General features: G+C 42.8%; 1 protein-coding gene across 1 annotated transcript in view; it reads left to right on the forward strand.

Moving 5' to 3' along the window:
• Positions 1–494: 494 nt before the first annotated feature.
• The window catches only part of znf507 (zinc finger protein 507), a 28411-nt gene continuing 9479 nt past the window's right edge, over positions 495–19426 (forward strand). The window contains exons 1-5 of the mRNA XM_085287844.1: positions 495–626; positions 3953–6274; positions 8392–8509; positions 8624–8732; positions 17961–18065. Of these exons, the coding sequence (XP_085143970.1) occupies positions 3956–6274; positions 8392–8509; positions 8624–8732; positions 17961–18065 (2651 nt within the window). The 5' untranslated portion in view covers positions 495–626; positions 3953–3955. The remainder of the gene's footprint in view (positions 627–3952; positions 6275–8391; positions 8510–8623; positions 8733–17960; positions 18066–19426) is intronic.

Raw genomic sequence — 19426 nt, forward strand, 5'->3', positions numbered from 1 at the left:
TTTCCAAACCTATGCAGTGGGCCGGATATCAGTCTTTGCCGACGGTTCTGGCCCCAAGGGCCTTACGTTTGTTACCATAATCTGACATCAATTAAACCAAAAATGTGGCTTTAATATTAAATATCACAGTAAATAAAATAAATAATGTGATGCTAGTTTTCCACAGTTCAGACAAACAGCATTTATTTTATGCACACCCCTGACAGCTAGATTGAGTAAAGGCAGCTAGGGGCCCCTTAGGGTGGTAAAAATATAAAGTTTGTCAGCTTTTAGGGGCCCCCCACTGGCCTGGGCCTCAAGCAACGCCTCTGGTTATCGTCTTAATTTAAGGAGTTAAAAATATAATGCTCTTTATTGTGGAAATTACCGCACTGGTTGGTTAGGTTGTAAGAAAAGTTAAAAAGCGCTGCTTTTTACGAGGGGCACTTGAAGGCAACAGCAAGACAGCCTGTCAATCGTCGGTCGGCGTCGGTCACCTGACTCAAACTCCGAATCACGTGACTGTTATTCCATCCTCGCCATTTTGCAATGTGGGAGAGAGAGAGAGGGGCCACTTTTTATGGCTAACGAATAAAAGAAAGCGGTTTATGTGCTGAGGACAAAGAGCGCCAAACTTCTCCGTGTCCGTGAGTATATTTTTATTTCCACACACCTTCGCGCTCCTCCGTTACCCATTAACCACCAGCAGCACGGACGCGTCCTTGTACATTCATGTGTTTCTCTGCTAGCAGTGTGTGAGACTCGTGTGTGTGTGTGTGTGTGTGTTTGACTAGCAGGCTGTGAGGCTAACAGCGGAGCTAACAGCGTGTGCCAGGATCCTTTTGACTTTTCCCTTTTTTTTTTAAACGTGAAAGTGTTTTTGTAGCGTGAAGGCAGCAGTGTGTTGGCTCACATCAGCGGGTAAAAGGCTGCTTTTTGTGTGAGAGCTCACACCGAGAGGCTGTGTGCAACTTCGTCCTACAGGGGAGTGAAAGTGGATGGAATATTTTTAGATCCTGACATAACAGGTGCTCATCTGAGACGGGTTAAAGCACATGATGGAGTCCAGAGAGAAGCTGACTGATCGCAGGCGCATAAAAAGGAGTCGGATGCAGCTTATTTTGAATTCCTCCTCATCACAGAATTCAAAATTCAGCTGGATGGATGAATGCACTACAACATCCCGCCGTGGTTTTCCTTCCCATGGAAAACCACGGTGAAATCAAAACATGTGTTTGTTCCACATGTTTTGATGTTTTCACACAGAAGCAGAAGTAGGAGAAAGAGGAAGTTTGTGGTCAGAAAGTGAGAAGGAGGGCAGTGTTATGTCATGTGGAGATGGAAGGAATTCAGCCAGAGCAGTTGTGCCCGTTTCCTCTTCAGCTTCCCATGTAAACAAATGCACATGGTGCACAAGGTCTGTATTGACTGTGCAGGGACAGGACTTATCAGGAATGAGTTAAGCTGTCACACTTATCCCATTAGTCGATTGACTGATTTCCTCTCACTAACTTCTTGGTAAATACTCAAGTGATAAATGTCATTAGTACAGATTTATTTTAAAAGACAGAGAAAGATCAAAATGATTTTGCAGTCTGTGTGGCAGTGATTCTCAAAGTGTGCCGCACAAGAGGTTTTTTTTTAATAGTTAACACCTTTTTTTAATTACAAGATCATCCAATTTATAGCTAGCTAGGAATGCATCATACAATTTAATCCTTCTAAAAAGCATAAAATTCGCATTTCTATGATGAATCAACAGGATATGTCGGATCCAACAACACAAAAAATGTTTTTGTTCAATAAAATAAATACTATACAAGAAGGAGGTCAGTTAAGCTGAATGTTTAAAAAAAGTGATTCAATAAATAAAAATGTAGATGTGATCCAATATGGAGCTTAAGCCTGAAATGTGGGATCAGCTTTATTGAGTAAGTATGTGTACACATATGAGGAAGTGAGAGTGTAGATAGACAACAGACAGTGCTGACAACAACACAGCATGTTTGTTGTGCAGAGTGTGAAGATGTTGGAGTAAATTATGAAATAAGGGATGGATAACAAGTTACTATATGTACAATATATAAATGAGGATTGACCCTCAGGTGTTGATCAGGTGACCCACGTGCCAAAAGGCTGCTCTCTGCAGTTGTCCTTTCCAGTAAAGGCAAAAGTCCCCCAGAAATCGTGATATGAGGCGGTTTGATACAGATCTTCTGTGTCTGTCTTCTTGGCAGTGAAGCCAGTAAGTGTCGCAGAGTGTGGTCACAGTCCATTAATTATCCATAGCCATTCACCACAGCCACAGTCAGCTGATGGAGGAATCCAAACAGTGTGTTGATTCAAACTGATTTCATACAGCAGAAGCGATGAGGGAGAGCTGTAGCGAGCAACATGGACGCTTCGCAACAGCGAGCGGTTCAACATTCAGGCCACAGAAACATTGTTTTGTAAATACGTGTCAGATTTTCATCATCGTCCACCTAAGAAGTCCTGAAGTTATGGTCCACTGTTGTCCACAGCGTTTCACTACACCAACACCTGCTACATGATGTTCATCAAGCTCCGAAACGAAGAATGACATAATCTTCAGTTGCTCGGAGATCGTTTTAACTGTTTACTCTTTGCAAACCGTCAAAGACACGCAGCACCGCAAACCTGTTTCTTCTTTCCAAACACACAGCTACAGGTTGCTTTATTTGTACTTGTAGGTAGAATTGGTCTGAGGAAGGTAAGTCGTCTTTCATCATATGTACACTCTGCAGAAGAAACGCTAAGAACGGGTAAGCATTGCAAAAATAATGAAGGAAAAAATAATGGTGAAGCTATGATTTGATCCTCTGAGTGATTGGTGCTGGAATGAAGCTGTTTTTCTGCACTTTGGGACTTTGTCCAGAAGAAGAAAGTGAAACTCACTTTGCAACAGCTGCAAGTCGAGTAAAATCGAACCAGTCAACCGTCGTGACTGCCTGGTGTACGTTCAGCTGTGGCCTGTTAGTAAAAATTTGAACGAGCCAGTTTCTGTTCGTTACAGAAAAACTTCGCAACAATGAAACAAGGGAAAAGGACAAAAAAGGGCTTCATGAAAGCGCAGTAAAATAAAATAAGATCATCGTGTGGAACGAACTGAAAAACATGACAGATGCTGGTCGTGTCTTCTTGTCTTAGATCTCTTAAACTGAACGTATGACTGTGTTTTAACTGTGTTACATGATAACTGTATTCATGTACAACTTTTCAAATTTCATGTTACTAAGTGCTTTACATGAGTATCCGAATAAACCAAAAATAACTGTTGTGAGAAATGCAAAGGAAAGGCCTTCTTGTAAAACTATGTTTTAAGACACAACTTGAAGATCGGGATTTCCCCGGGCAGGCTGTTCCACATCCTCCAGGCCTCAACTTCAAACACTTTGCACTGTTTTCGGCGCGGTCCCTGGAACAGACAAAAGACCTCTGCCTGAGGGTCTTGTGGGTAGCAGGAGGTCAGAGATGGAGCTTTAAACGGTGGTTCTTTAAATTTCCCTATCTTGCATTGACCTGCACTGAGTCTGTGCCCCACAGTTAGAGAAACACTGCATTGCAGAGTGAGAAAGTGAAAAACTGCACTGAGGGCAGATGATGGATGTGGAGCCTTGACCAGCACCATGTCTTTCCCCAGTTCAAACTATAGCAGTTTCATATCTGGGGATTCCTACGTCTAATAACCAGCAGCGGCCTTGAATAGTAGCTGTCCTGCTAATTCTGTCTACCACTAAAAATAATGCACTTTGGATGTTCTTTCACATTGGTTTCACTTTTCAGATGTTGAAGCTATTTCCGTCTTTTATGTCTAACATTTTTGGCCACACTTCTTTGCTCTAATTTTTTAAAAATGTATTTATATTATAAATGAGGTCATCTACTTAAAAGGTTTACTGTGTAACACCAATCAGATTCCTCACTCATTACTTTGTTCTCTGCTGTTTTCCAGGTCATGGAGGAGATCACTAATGCCATCACACACTCATCCGCTGCCTCGTCTTCCTCCTCCACATCGGCGGCACTGGGCTCCCACACACGGCAAACCAAAGAGAAGCAATCCTCTCACGGTTTTCAGCAGAAAACGGCAGATGATTCTCTCATCCGGGTCATAAAGAAGCTCAGCAAGATTGTGGAGAAGCGGCCCCAGCGTCGCTGCACATCAGGGGGACAGAAAAGAGCGCTGCAAGTGGGGGAAAGGGGAGCTGAGCAGGGGGGCGGCTCTATATGTAAGAAAATTAAAAGGAACCATAAGGATGAGGTGAGAGTAGAGCGCGGCACAGATGACAGCAGTCTTCCCTCACCTTGGTCAGGTGATGATAACAACAACGTGACCACCACGGTGGCAGAGGTAGCTGCCAACCCCAACAGCAGCGACCTCAAGCGGACGGTGACGTGCTATCAGTGCAGCCTGTGCCCCCATCTCTCCCAAACACTGCCCCTGCTGAAAGAACACCTGAAGCAGCACAACGAGCAGCACAGTGACCTCATCCTCATGTGCTCCGAGTGTCACTTTACCTCCAGAGACCACGAGCAGCTGGAGGCGCACGTCAGGATGCACTTTGACAATGGAGACAACCAGAAGAGAAAGTACCCGGTGAGTGAGGCGAAGGAAGAGGTTTTAAAAAAGCAGGATGTGGATCTAACAGGTGACGACTGCAGCGCAGGAACCGAAGTGAAGAAAAGCTCAGTGAGCAGTGCTAAGGAGTTACCACAGAAGAAGAAGTGGTACAGCTATGAGGAGTATGGCCTGTACCGCTGCCTGATCTGCAGCTATGTTTGCAGTCAGCAGCGAATGCTGAAAACCCACGCCTGGAAGCACGCCGGCCTCGTCGACTGCTCCTATCCAATCTTTGAGGATGAAGACGGAGGTTCTGCAAAGAGAGAGGTGCAAGCTGCTCCTAACAATGCGTCAGCCAGAGAGGAAATAGTTGTTCTTCAAGATAAAAGCCTGCAAAAGCTCCCTACCGGTTTCAAGCTGCAGCTCTGCATGCCCGTGGCTGTCGAGGACAAACAGGAAGTGCTGAATCTTCAAGGCTCTCATCTCAGTGAAAGTCCAAAAACAGTAGAGGAAGAGGACGAGTACCCCATCAAAGATCTGACGTCTGAGGAGCCCGTGGTGGAGGTGCAGGTGACCACTGAGGCAGCGACAGAGGTGGAGCTAGGCGGTCACCATGAAAGCACCTCTGTGAGCGACAGCTTGCTGTCATCGGCTCAGAAGATCATCAACAGAAGCCCCAACAGCGCCGGCCATATCAATGTGATCGTAGAGCGGCTTCCTTCAGCTGAGGACTCAGTCATGTCCTCTAACCCACTTCTTCTCAGCCCAGATGTGGACGGGGATAAGAGCTTGCTGGAGAAAAAAGCAGAAGAGCAGGAACATGTGGAAGGTGTGAAAGATGAGGTGGTCCTCTGCTACAGTCCGGGGAACACTAACAAAAGCCAGCATTTAGGAGCCGATATCAAATCCTCCATCACTAAAAGTAACGACCTTCCACGGGATGAAAACGTCCCCCCAGCTGGTCGCAAGAGGACGCACTCGGAGTCTCTCCGCCTCCACTCGCTGGCTGCCGAGGTCCTCGTGGCTATGCCTATGAGGACGCCCGAGCTGCCCAACTCTGGCGCCAAGGTAGCTCTGAAGACCGTTCCGGCACAGGCGCAGAGCCCGCAAGCAGGCCAGAAACCCACAGAGGGGGCTGCAGCCGGACAGAAGGCCTCTGACGTGGGAACGGCAGCAGCTATGCTGAACTGTAATGAGGGCAGAGAGGAAACTCTAGGATCTCTGGGCCTGGGCAAAGGAGACGACGACGGGCCTGCAGCTAATGGCGGGATCAGCCTTTCCCTGCTCACGGTCATTGAAAGACTGAGGGAGCGCTCAGACCAGAACACCTCGGACGAAGACATCTTGAAAGAGCTTCAAGATAACGCACAGTTCCAAAATGGAGCTGGAGTGGTCGCGGCGAACGGAGCGGGCAGTTACGTGTGCTCCAGTGTTCCAGGGATGGACGGGTTGGTCGGCTCTCCTGACAGCAGTCTGGTGGATTACATCCCCGGCAGCGATAGGCCGTATCGCTGCCGCCTGTGTCGCTACAGCAGTGGCAACAAGGGCTACATTAAACAGCACCTGCGGGTGCACAGGCAGAGGGAGCCGTATCAGTGTCCCATCTGTGAGCACATCGCCTCAGACAGCAAAGACCTGGAAAACCACATGATCCACCACTGCAAGAGCCGGATGTACCAGTGCAAGCAGTGTCCAGATGCCTTCCACTACAAGGTGAGTGCGGCCCTTTCATTTGAAACATGTTTTAATCTAACCTCCTTCTTTCCAACATCTCACATGTGAGGATTTTCTGATGAGGATTTGTGGAAGAGAACGTGCAAATGACCAGGACTCCTCAGTTATAGAAGACATTGTTGTAGTTGTAGGAGTGAATTTATCTTACTTTATTCAGAAGGGATGAAATGTGAGGTAAAGCTATCACAAAGAACAGGGTGTAAAAGGGGTATCAAGAGCATCAGTGTTGAACAAATGGAGCACAATAATCACTTATGTCAGCGGTCCCCAACCTTTTTTGTGCCACGGACCGGTTTATGCCCGACAATATTTTCACGGACCGGCCTTTAAGGTGTCGCGGATAAATACAACTAAATAAAACTAGTACCAGTACCGAAAAAAAGAAGATTTATTCATAACACACGTGAAAAGACCCAGGAAAACCGAGTTAACGATAAAAACGATGACAAAATAACCCTGAAAACCAATAAAAACCCTGAAAACCAGACATTTCACACCCGAGCCTCAACTCTCGCGGCCCGGTACCAAAGACTCACGGACCGGTACCGGTCCGAGGCCCGGGGGTTGGGGACCGCTGACTTATATGAATGATGAACTACACAGCGCTACAGTTGAATGTGTCGCACATACTTGGCATGGTGGGCGATCTTCTCCATGTGACTGACTGAAAGCATGCATGTGTGATTATGGCATGTTTGTGTTTCGCTGTTGTTCTCGTAGTGAGGCAGTTATAAAGACGTATTCAGGTGTAAATACAATACATATATATTTGTATTCAGAGACTCCAAACGATTTTACTGTCATGTTTTGTCAGAGTTACTATTTTATGACTCCTTAAAGGGAAATTATTGACAGCAGGGGAACACAGTTACACAGATAATCAATAATAATTGTCTAGTATTGGCTATCACACAATAGCTGTATCATGGCACTGTGATAATCATAGCCAGCATTTATTGATGTTTGGCTTGTCACCTTGATATTTTGTTGCCACCAACACAAACAGTTGTGTGTACTGGGTGTGTTTTATCGAGTCTTCTGGAGGTAAGGCCTGATTTAGACTCGGATAATCTTTGTAGAGCCTGCGACGTAACCTTCACGAGTGGCCGCCGTCGTTGCCAGCATTTATGCTTGTGCTGGTGCATCGTGTGTTTATTACCTCGTGGTCGTGTCCCTGTGTTTTATATGCGGTGTCAGCTGGTAGAAACAAATAAGAGGCTGGTACTTCTGCCCTCCTGGGTCCTGGTTCTTTGTCTTGGTCAGTTTTTTTTTTTTTTGCCGGGACAAACACATTTTCCCATTCTTTGTACAATCCCTCATGTCCGCTCCACTTGTTTCATTCATCTCCCTCCAGGAGCTTCCTTGTGAACTTTCAAGTCCGTATGTTGATGCTGTGATTTTTATTCCTTATATTGAGATAAATATTGTTGTTATTTCACTGATTTAAAAAAACCAACTGCAGCTTAAAAGCATCCTGAAATGCACAGGAGGAATTGGGGGTACTGAACATCCAATAGTTAGCTAGAATAGTGTCAGGCTGCTCATATTTAGCTGACATGTTTCTAAGTTTGACTGTTGATTAGTTCAATGCTGGCAGAGCTGGGTCAGCTGTCTGTTTTATTCAAGACTTGTTGAGTGTTCCTCCTGCTTATAATGCCTCTGGTTTTATCTTCACCCAACACTGCAACATTCACCGAGTCGCTGTTGTCAGCATCTCTTCTTGTCGGTCATCAAACGGTAATAATAGATTAAAGCTTGAGTTGATAAATTAGCAAGGAAAAGTGTGCAGCAGTCGGATGCAGGCAAAGGATAAAAGTATTCCACTGGTATCATCGGGCTCCGCTGCCTCTCTGCAGCAGAGATTATTAAGTTCATCATATTTTCCAGCAGATCTGGGAGTTACGCTAAGAGTTGCTAATTGGGAGGTGTGAAAGCAGGCCCCCTATTCTCATATCTGTGCCTGAGGTGTGAGGTAAAATGCCTAATAAAGACCACAAAGTGCATCATTGGGGAAATCTGCCAGCTGTTTTTAATCCATTCAGTGTATCATAATTACTTAGAAATCTCACAGTATCGCTGTTTCTATTCATTTTTAGAGCCAGTTAAGAAACCATGAAAGAGAGCACCACAGCTTCAGCAGTGACGTGGAAATGCTCACACCAGTCGCTGAGACGGCGGCCGCAATGGAGGAGACGGAGCGGGTCACAGATGAAGGTAAGACGTGGTTTATGTTTTTATGGCACCATTAATTGTTACGATATTTGGCTGACGGCTCGGTGTTGTTCTCAACAAGTTGTAAAGGTGTGTTTACGTTGCCTTCTCTTACAGAAGGTAGTCCACAGAAGATGTTTAAGTGCGACGTGTGCAACTACACCAGCTCTACGTACGTCGGGGTGAGGAACCACCGGCGCATTCATAACTCTGACAAACCTTATCGGTGAGTTGTGAAAGAAAACCTGCGCCATCTGCTCATTTCACCTCCCACTAGCCAAGTTTTAGCAGTTTTTAAATTTCACTTTGTCTACAAAATGAAGTTAATCATTGTGGTAAGAACCAACCTTTTATGTAATGTTAGTAACAGTAAAATTAGTGGCCTTGTGTTAACACCCACAGTCTTTGTGGTGCTTCGGCCGGTCGTGCATTTTACTTTCTTTGTCGCCTGATTGCCAAGATTTGAGTTTGTTTGTTTGTTTTTAAAGAAAGGAACAAAAAATGCCCCGCCTCTTGCCCCATGACACCTGAGGTAACTCCAGGGACGGAGGGATGGATACAAATGAATAAATGGGATATGCGTAGAGATGAATAAATGCATATTGTGTTAGTTTAGCGTTACCATTGATGAGCACTTGGATTGCTGAGGGTTATTTTAACCCTTTAAAACCGGTCGGAGCGGGCACGCTCTGTTTTGCGTAACAATTTTTAAATCGCGGTAGCTCTGCAACCACATAAGCTAGCGCAATAATTTTTTTTGCACATGACACCGGAGGAGTTGTACTTACATCTTATGCCATCAGCTTGTCCTAGGTCACAGTTTCCTTCCACATATAGCTTTGCAAAAACTGCATAAAAAGCGCTTGCAGCAACAAAAACATGGCTTTGCCGATCCGATCAGCTGTTTGTAACACTTCCTACGTTGGAATAGACGTCAGAGCGAACTTTCGCATGTCCGCCATCACCTGCCCGAAACCGGAAGTGATGTCATTTTTGCGGAAATGTAGTTTTTTACCATCAGGGCCTCATGAGCCTATACTGGTGTTTTTAAGTTATCTTTGACTTTATGACTTTGTGTCGTTTCTGGGATGCTTAGGACTCATATTGCACTGCTGGAAATAGTTTATTTTGATGCACATGCTGCTTTTTTGCAAATTTGCATTATAATATTTATTTTCGTTTTTCCTGCAGTATATGAAAATTGGTGTATTTCAAAAACAAAACTATGAAGACACTTAAAATAAATTTCCTGTGGTGGGAAACTATTTTGTGCAACTTTTTTGTATTTACAGTTTTGAGGGATAAGCCTCTTAAATTTCTCTAACTAGAAATATATGTTAAAAAAACAAAAATGATTTTCAATTTGTTTGTAGTTTATTGCACTTTTTTGCAATTTATGTAATTTCTATGCACTTAATGAATACATATTATTAAAATTTGGGCTATAATGGTTGTATTGATGTATAGGAACTTGAAATGCTCCCAAAAATGGCTCCACAGCATGTAAAAATATAATATAAGCTCTGGCGGACTTGGTTCTATGGTAGGTCTTAAAGGGTTAAAGGACCTAAAAGGTCTTTTGCACAGTCACTAACTACAGCGAGCTGGGAGCAGCTTCGTTATGATGCACTCTGTGCAGCACTTAATGTTACTGGGAACATTTAAAAAGATTATTTTCATAGAATTTCACCTTTTTTACTAAATGTTGAACTAAAGATAGAAGAAAAATATGTGTGACTGGCTGTTGTAAGGGTGAAACGGTACACTGTACATATTTCACTCGAACAATACAGTTTGTCTACATGACTAATGATCGTGGCCGTTCAGACAGCACGGCTACCAGCATTAATGCTGAGGTCTTATGTGTATGAAGATTGTAGATTTGAAGGGTTTTCTCAGCAAATCACTACAGATTCTCCAATTTCCCCAGAAATCTTACATTTCTATGGAAATTGGACCTGCTGGGTGTGAAAAAACAAATCAGAACGTCAGCCACGTCGTCGGCAGTGAATTTGAAACAGACAGTCTTGGGAAATATCTGCGAGTGATTGATGATAACAACAAATCGTTACTAAAGGGTAAGATGGTGAATCAACAGCTGCAAACGGCCCGCAGAGCTGACTGATCGCTTTTCTGTCATCTGTTTGAGGTTTCCTGCAGTGTGACACATTGTTTAAGTGGTAAAACACATAGTTGCCTTTTTTCCCCCTTTGGTTTTTGACAGTGATCTGTCTGTGAGTGTATTTAATGATATTTTTGTGTGTGCAGAGCTAGAGAAGGATCAGAGCAGCTTCTTCAGAATGACCTTGAACTTGATCATTTTTAGTTTTACAAAATATTGGTTGTAAAGGTTCCTGTTCATGTTAGTCTGCGCAAACTGAACTTTGAGCGAGCTGTTGCACAACCCCAAGTCTAACAGCAGAACATGTATGAGAATGAGTGATAGCGAGTGAGAAAAAGATAGTAAATAAGTTATAAAGCGATATGGAACAATACCACACCCTTTCCAAACGTCATAAAGTTCTGTGGTCCTGCCTTTGTTTCATACGTGTCCTGTTTGAACTTCAGGCTCCAGTAAGATCTTGCTCATAACGTCATGCAAGCATTAATGCAAGAAAAAACCAACAGACCAACAATATATCTCCACTGTTTATCTGAATGTATCTGTCTGCAAATGTCTTTCAAAGCTTTCAGAATCATAGTTTAACAGTTTCTGATGCATAGAGTGCAAACAAAAAAATAGCATAAGATTGTTGCTCCCAATTCTCATCTTAGCTTCCCGGGGGTGTGACCCATTCCCAGTGAAATGTAGCCCCTTAGTGATGCCTGCGATGCCTTTAGCCTGTGGCAGTAACGCTGGGTGAAATGTGATTGATGGTTTCTCGTAAACCTAGAGGAGTTTTTATTAGATGTTTAATCATTTATGAGCGCAGTGAAGTGAGTATTCATTTGAAACATTACTAAGCTACAATGATTCAAAGAACGCGCACAGTTTGACATTTTCAGCTTAAAAATTAATAGAAAATAAGCAAAGTTGGATACATTTATTCTGTTTCCTGTTTCAGACTTGCTTCATTGCGTGTGTGCAGATGAATACGTATAAGATTATTAAGATAAACATGATATACACAAAAATCTCAAGTCAACAGGATTCTTTTTAAAAAATATAAGGATTAATTATTAAAATAAAAATGTGTTAAGATGTTTGAGTAGTTGAAGACATTTCCATCTGTCAGTGGAAGCTGAACATTTGATCGCGTGAGGAAGGTTTTTCTGGATTTTTGGAGCAACGGCACGATCTTCTTTATTAACCTCCACTGACCTCGTGGGACAGAAACATTAAAGTCAAGCAGTACATTAGGACAGAGAAACTGAGGACACATAAGTCTGTGGATCCTAAAATAATTTTTGGATTTAACAGGAAGCTAGCACCAGTGTAATGCTTTCTGTTGTTCTCACAGTTCAGCGCCAGATGATAAGTGTTTGTAGAGATTAATGTAGTGATGGAAAAAAGAGTGGAAACAGCAAAACTTCACCAGCTGTGAAAGCCGATCAAATCTGAATGCTGTCGTCTTAGCAGAAGATGCATCCCTCGACCAGAGAACAGCAAACAGTTTATCAGACTGTTTGATTTTCACAGTCAGATTCTGCTTTTCTCCAGGAGAATTAAAGCAGTAAATTATCAAATTATCTTATAAAAGTGCCCATATTTCATACATTATTGAAAAAAAATGTGTAAAACATGTTTTATGCCTGTTTTATACTTTAGTGGTGGTAGCGCGAAGGCAGCCTGCAGGCAGTTGTGTTTTCAGTCGTTTTCACAGAGTTGTGCGTCCACATTGAAACGGCCGAAAAACACTTACGTTCCAGTCCTGCTCATGCGTGAAACGTAAGAGGATACGACCTGCCTCATTTCTGTCTGCCGCTCTTTGAAGTTTTTTCAGTGGACTAACAATGAGGTGGAGTTGTTGCTGCGAGTAACACAAAAGTACAAAGTTGCAAAAGCGAGTGAGAATTAAAGAATTTGAAGAAAAGCTCTCTGGAGCATGTACAGACTGATATTAATCTTTAATAGTCAAAATTGAGGGCAAACAAAACAACTGCTGTATAATGCCCTCTGCTATCTTAGTTTAATTGGTCACATGACTGCATCACATGACTAAAATGTGTCATCGTTTTTGAAAAGGCTCCGGGTTCGCTGTCCACACTGCTCCATGAAAGCACCGTTTTCCAATGTATGCGTTTTCCTTGAGCCAAAACGCCGTCTCAGTGTGGACGGGAGGCCAAAACGGAGAGAAAACGATTAGTGTGGACGTAGCCTTAGTGGCTTTTTCCCCTCAGGGTCAAATAGTTTGTCTCTGAGTAAAGCAAAACACATTTTCTGTGTTTCACGTAGGTGTCCACATCATGGTAGTGTAAGGAGCTTGGACAGAAAGTTTGGTGAAGACATTCACCTCTCATCCAAGTAGCTTCTTCAGCTCTAAAATCAGGTATTTAAACCCTAGTGGAGGTTGTCCCTTAAGAGGATCATTGACCTACTATTAATCATGAGCCTCACATGGTGTGAAAAAAGGCTTGGGTCAATACCATCAGAGGTTTTGGGTGGAACTACTGTGAGACCTTGCCTCGCCCTATCATGTGACTTATTGTAGTAACCAGAAGCAAGATGTGAGTGGGCGTTGAGGTGCCTTGGAAGGTTTCTAAAAGCTACATTGTTGACTCTAGGCGTCATAAGCCACGCCCTCTGTTCAGTGAGGATCCTTCGTAGTGGTGGGAAACTGAAAACCTCTAGTATGGCATTGTCATAAGAGATAAAGTTGATCTTTATAATGAATATTAAAGTTCCTAAAACCACCTAAGATCTTTTGCAGATATCGTTGATTAATTGTGTGTGTGCGTGTGTGTGTGTGTGTTTGTAGGGGGTGTGTTGGGTTAAACTTGACCCCCCGTGTTGAGACAGCAGGTTTGGTGGGGAACAAATGCTGCGGCTTTTTCATTGAAACTGTTCACGTTCTGCTCTTCATGCTTGGAAAGTTTTCCATTTCTTCGTGTTTGCCGTCATGCTGTGTTTGTTTATTTGAATGTACAGAATAATGCTGGTTGCAGGAATGCTATATGACCTTTAGCAAGACGCTGATACATCAGGAAGTAGACTGAAAGCGCTCCAGTTTCTCAGGTTCATTGCATGTCTCGTTTGATGCAAGTTGCATAAAATTGGCTTTTCCTGCATGTCAGAAATAAAACTCTGCATGAGTGTATAGTGAAGGGTTTGTTGGTGTCCACTGTAAGTGAAAAGAGGACTTTTAGAGCTCACTGTGACTTCTGCATGGCGACAGCCTTTTTTTTTTTAGTTTTGAGTTCCCCTTTGAGGCACACTGAGCTATTTAAATTCTATTTGCTAATTCTCATTCATGTCCTATTACTTTAAGAGATACTTGAGCTCTGCATGTCATTTTAAATTGGTCCTTTAGAGGGCAGTAATCACCTAGAAATGCTCCCAGCAGCACAGCGATCTCAGTGTGGGCACAGGCACACTCTGTCACACAGTGCCCTCACTTTGTCTCTGTGTTAGCACAGATTTAACTCAAAGCACAAACTTTAGGTTGGTTTCTTAACAGAGCGCTGACGTTTGTGCTCTAAAGTCAGAATTATATTCGCCTGATTTCTTTTCGCTCTTGTAAAGGTCAGGCAGCTTCCAATTTAGTTTAGAGTCAGTGTGATCAAAAATCCTGTGAGGTACTTGTGTGAGAATGCCGAGTCGGGTGTTGCTGGCTCATGCAGGTGGGAATATTGAGGAAAGCACAAAGTAAACAGGTGGAAACAGGAGATTTTTTAATATTTTGGCAGTGAGGAAAATGAGTGGCTGGATGAAGCAGGTCCCTGCATGCTTGTTATGCCCTTACCCTCGTGCTTTCATGAGGACAGATCAAATTACACCTGAAATTAAAGTGAACCTGCAGTGACTAGTCAGTCCACAGAAATCAATTTGGACTTCCTTTTTTTTTTTTTTTTTAATTTTAAATGTTTCCAGCTTCTCAAATGTCAGGCTTCCACTTTTCTCTTTCAGGTGTGCGATAGAAAACTGTACCCTGACTTTTTCACTTTTTTATGACATTTGGTAACCAAAGCAAATCCTCGATTAAACAAGAAGTCAATGGGCAGATTAATCCATAATGAGAATACTGTTAATTAAAGGCCTAAATTAAATGTCAACACGTAAAGGTCAACCCTTTTACTTTTACACTTAAACTGGCAAAACTCACATTTCTGCCTGCTCACATGCACATACTGCACATTTAAAGTGTCTAATATCAGAAAGAAGCTCCTGCATCTGAACGTGTGTCATGTCACAGCAGTACAGTGTGGGCTGCCACGTTTTCTGTGGCTTTGGCTCTGTGCTCCAGCACACTGGAGGTTGAAGTGCAGACTTTCAGCTTCGAGTGCAGCGCAGAAGGATAATGACAGGGCTACAGTTCTGTGCTGTTCAACACCCAAGCTGGAAGTAAACATCCTCCAATAAAAGCTGAAAGTCAGCACATCAGTCACACAGAAGACTGTCACTGTAAAAATATGCACAGGCTGTGATGTTTTTACATGTAATCAAACACTGTGCTGTGTGCACGGCCGCTGTGCGCTCTGATGTATGCAGTGTTTCACCAAAGTATCGTACACTGGTTTAAATTTGCTCCTTTGTTTTTGGGTATGATTACATCACCGTTAAAGCAGGCTCGGTCTGCCTAGTTTTATTTTCTGCTGCATACAGTCATGTGAAAGTGAAGTAAATGTTTACTCCCTCCATAGGATTGTAAAGGCAAGTAGCAGCCAGGTGCTGCTAATCAGATGTGCTTGGTTAATCATCAGCACCTCCTATAAAAGCAGATGTTTCACCAGTTTGCTTGTCTGAAGCACTCTGATGCGTGTTAATACATAGCTGCACTCTTGGCAGGAGTGGATGTTCCAGAAAATGAACCCAAGGTCAGACCCAAGGTCAGAGAAGCTGCAAAAACCCCAGAGCTCCATCCCAGACTCTACAAGCCTCAGTTGGCATGTCGAATTTTCAGGTTCATTGCAGCACAGCAAGCATGGCTTGTTTAGAAGGGTTCCCAGGAGAAAGCCTCGTTTCTCTAAACATGGCAGCACGGCTCAGGTTTGCAGACACGACTCGTGCAAACTTCCAATCACAGTTTTCGGGGGAGTGATGGTTTGGGCTTGTTTTGCATCCCCTGGACCTGAGCACCTTCCAGTCACTGAGTCAAACATGAACTCCTCTGTGTACCAAAGTATACGCTACATGTCAGTCGAGCTGAACTTGGCCGAAATAGTGATGCAACAGGACAACGATCCCAAACTCACCAGCAAATCTATAACAGAATGACTGGAAAACGTAAGAATTACAGTGACCCAGTCAAATTTCAGACTCAACCTCATTAAAATGCTGTGGCGGGACCTCAGGAGAGCGGTGGATAAACAAATACCTGCAGACCTTTAATTAATTGAAGCAATGTTGTTTTGAAAAAGAAAGTGTGAGGAAACGTTCCTCCACAGTGATGTGAGAACTGTTACAGCCATACTTCAGTTATTCCTGCTTCCACAGCCTTCTGAATCAAAGGGTGCGCGTCATAGAGTCCAGGGAAAACCTTACATGACAATACATTGTATTCATATTAAACATGGTCAATGTTTCAAATAATGTGGTCAGTATGAAGGAAATGTTACGTTTGGGCCACGTAGGCTCTCAGGTTCTGGCAGTTTTGTCTTTTCTAACCCTTGACTTGATTGAAAGTCAGCATCTGTTCATCTCATCTCCCAGAAGATCCAACCACTTAAACATTTTGGGGTATCAAATGAAGAGAAAGTTGCATTAGGGTAGTGCAAAGGGAGATAAACATCTACCTGCACAAAGGCCTAGTAAAAAAAAATAAAATGGAATTAATTTGAACTTTAAATTCTGAGAAAATACTTTCATGGAGTCCAAGAATAAAACTATGAATCTACAAATGAATCTAACTCGCTAGCTGTTCTCTGCCTGTGCAGGCCGTCAGCTGTTAGAGGAAATCCGTGCAGTTAGGAGTTGGAATACATAATTGGAATTGAGTATGAGGTCTGAACGTTATACAGTAACACTGACAGTAATACCATCGCTGCTATCATCTGTTGGCATTACAGAAGGACTTGAAGGGAAACAGCAGAGTGCAAAGATGCCCATTATCATGCCTGAAACTCTTATTAGTATTCATTCGTCAAACCGTTCAACACGAGTATGAAAACATAGTGCCCACTACATACTGTAGTTTATTAGGATCCCTGTTAGATCTGTTGCAGAGCCCTGCTGGTCGTTCCGGGGTCTGCCCATAATATTACCATAACTGTGCTGGTGGTAATAAACAGCTGGAAATATAATGTACTTATCTTATCTGTTTATGGGGAAGAAATGGTTTGACTGAAAACCTTCTGATATTCTGCTGTAAGCTTATAATCATTTATTAGGTTCCTAAATGCTCTTATTTCTAGTAGCGTTAGCAGCCAATAAGTACTTTTCTGTTCTCATTTCTCATGTAACTAGTTGCACAAATCATTACCCAGCAATATAACTACCCTTTTATATGCTAGGTGACCCGCATACTGTCAACACCTGGGTGTTAGCAACCATAGCGTAGCTTAGCCTAGTTTAGCATAAAGTCAGAAGACAGGGGAAGCAATTTTCTAGACTCTGACCTAATGTGTCAAAACCTGCCTCTCAGCATCTGTAAAGTTAAATAATTTGTTAAAAAAAGATGTTTAAATAAGTTTGGTAGGAAAAGGAAACAAAAATACTCTTAAAGCTGCTTTAATGTGAATTTACAGTTACCCTGTTGCTTTCTCAAAAGCTCCAAACTGGGAAGCGATACCTTTCTACAAGTTTAAGTTTCTCGGGGCAAGGCCACATTCATTTCCATGTAGCACACAATAAACCAAAGCTCCATAAATAATTTATGATAAACTCAGTTTGTTCTCTCCTTGAATTACAGTTGCTGGAATATTAATATGTGCAATTAATCCAGCCCACATGTTGCAGTTGTTGTAGTTACAGGAGAAACCAGTTTGTAGCTTGAGCCAAATTAACCTAAAAATGAAGTGTGTGTGTGTGTGTGTCTGTGTGTGTGAGACTTTAATGCTGTGCGGCTGATGGCAGCGAGTCGAGTGTATCCTCTTCCTGCAATCCTTGTACAGTGCCGTATCTGCCTCTAAGCTACTGGAAGTGCCAGTTTCATCGCTCAGCCACAGTGCAAGTGTAAGGAAATAGAAAACACTGATTTATTTCTTTTGTTAAAGTAGGAATGTCCTGCCTGCTTTGCTCCAAGTCCTTTATCTCAACACACTGACATCAAAATGCTGCTTCTGTAACTGCATTTCCCAGTTAAATAAGCTGCTCTGTCTCTATCTCTCTTTTTTTCTTTCTAAATGCCCCCGGCAGGTGCTGCAGCTGCGATTTTGCCACCACCAACATGAACAGTTTAAAGAGCCACATGAGGAGGCACCCTCAGGAGCACCAGGCCGTGCAGCTGCTGGAGCAGTACAGGTGAGACACTTCAAACACGCTCCCACCGCAGGGAGCGATGATAACAATGACCGCTGCACTTCTGAGGTGAGAAGGAAGAGCTGTGTGTGTCCAGAAGAAGCTGCGGGCTGCGTTACGAACACGTGCTCTAATCGAATTACCTCCAAACTCCAGTCTGTAGTTTCAACCAGTGTCGAGGCAAAATTCACAGAGACAAAGATGGCAGTCTGTAGGTGGGTGAAAACAGTGCAGTCGATAAAACATAAAATTTATGCAGCCAGCTGCGTCTTAAATTTAGTTTGGATCCGTTTAAAATGTGTCATCGCCCACGTTCAGCCCTTTCAGCCTTTATTTTTTAAATATGTTAGTAGGATGAGATTAATCAGTTGACTCCAGCAGGAAACCCTAAAGAAGCCCGCCGGTATAGAAAATCAAGTTGAATGTTTTGTGTCCTTTGCACGTTAATAAACACATTCAGACTTTTACACTAGTGTTGATTTTGAATCAGCATTGTGTTTACTTGGGAACATATGACCTTAGATTTTCTTTAAAGTGTTATTTGAAAGGTCTGTAGGTTACCTGTGTGGGTCAGAACCTGTTTATGACCACGTGCGTGCACTCTCAGTCCGGAGATTTAAGAAGTGGGCTTCTGATTGCAAGTTTAGTGGATGGCGGGTGGAGAAAGTGAATGGCAGTCAACACTCGACTCTCCTTAAAATGTTAAATCCTCAACCCCGAGCGAGACTCTGATTGCTGATTTCCACTTCACTGAGCACTTGTCCTCGGTACCTGCGAGGCTTCAACGCTCGTTTCCATACATTCAAAATGGCACAGACGCTGCCTTCTTTCTCTTTAGCGCAGCACTTTCATAACGAGGAGGGACTTGAGGGAGACGGACTGCTTTAAAAGTAAAGTAGGAGGATGAGATATCTTGACTTTTCTGGTGACTTTCACACCTTTTGTTTGCTCTGAAGCGAGGCGTCCCAGCGAGAACGCTAGACATAACATGCTGCGACTGCTGGTGCTCCTTACAGTGTCCTTTTTGCAAATACTCAATTAAAACTAACAAGACACAGTCTGAATTTTCAGTTTCCGATTTATAATAATAATAATTTGTATAGCAGGGTAACAGAGGCTTCCCAGTAACACAGAATAAAAAAAACAAAGTGGGAGAAATTACCAAAGAAATTTACATATTTGTTATAAATGACTGAAGTGCAGCATCAAAATAAGATAATAATGTGATTCCACACTTACAATTAATGTTAAAATAAAAAAATCTATACTAAAAATTAGGGCTGCTCGATTATGGCTAAAATGATAATCACGATTATTTTCACTGAAATTGAGATCTCGATTATTTGACGATATTTATTTAACCC

The sequence above is a fragment of the Mchenga conophoros genome, linkage group LG1, assembly GCF_057382185.1.
Source record: "Mchenga conophoros isolate Kocher_MC1m ecotype Shallow Benthic linkage group LG1, M_conophoros_male_GT1.1, whole genome shotgun sequence".
Taxonomy (NCBI): domain Eukaryota; kingdom Metazoa; phylum Chordata; class Actinopteri; order Cichliformes; family Cichlidae; genus Mchenga; species Mchenga conophoros.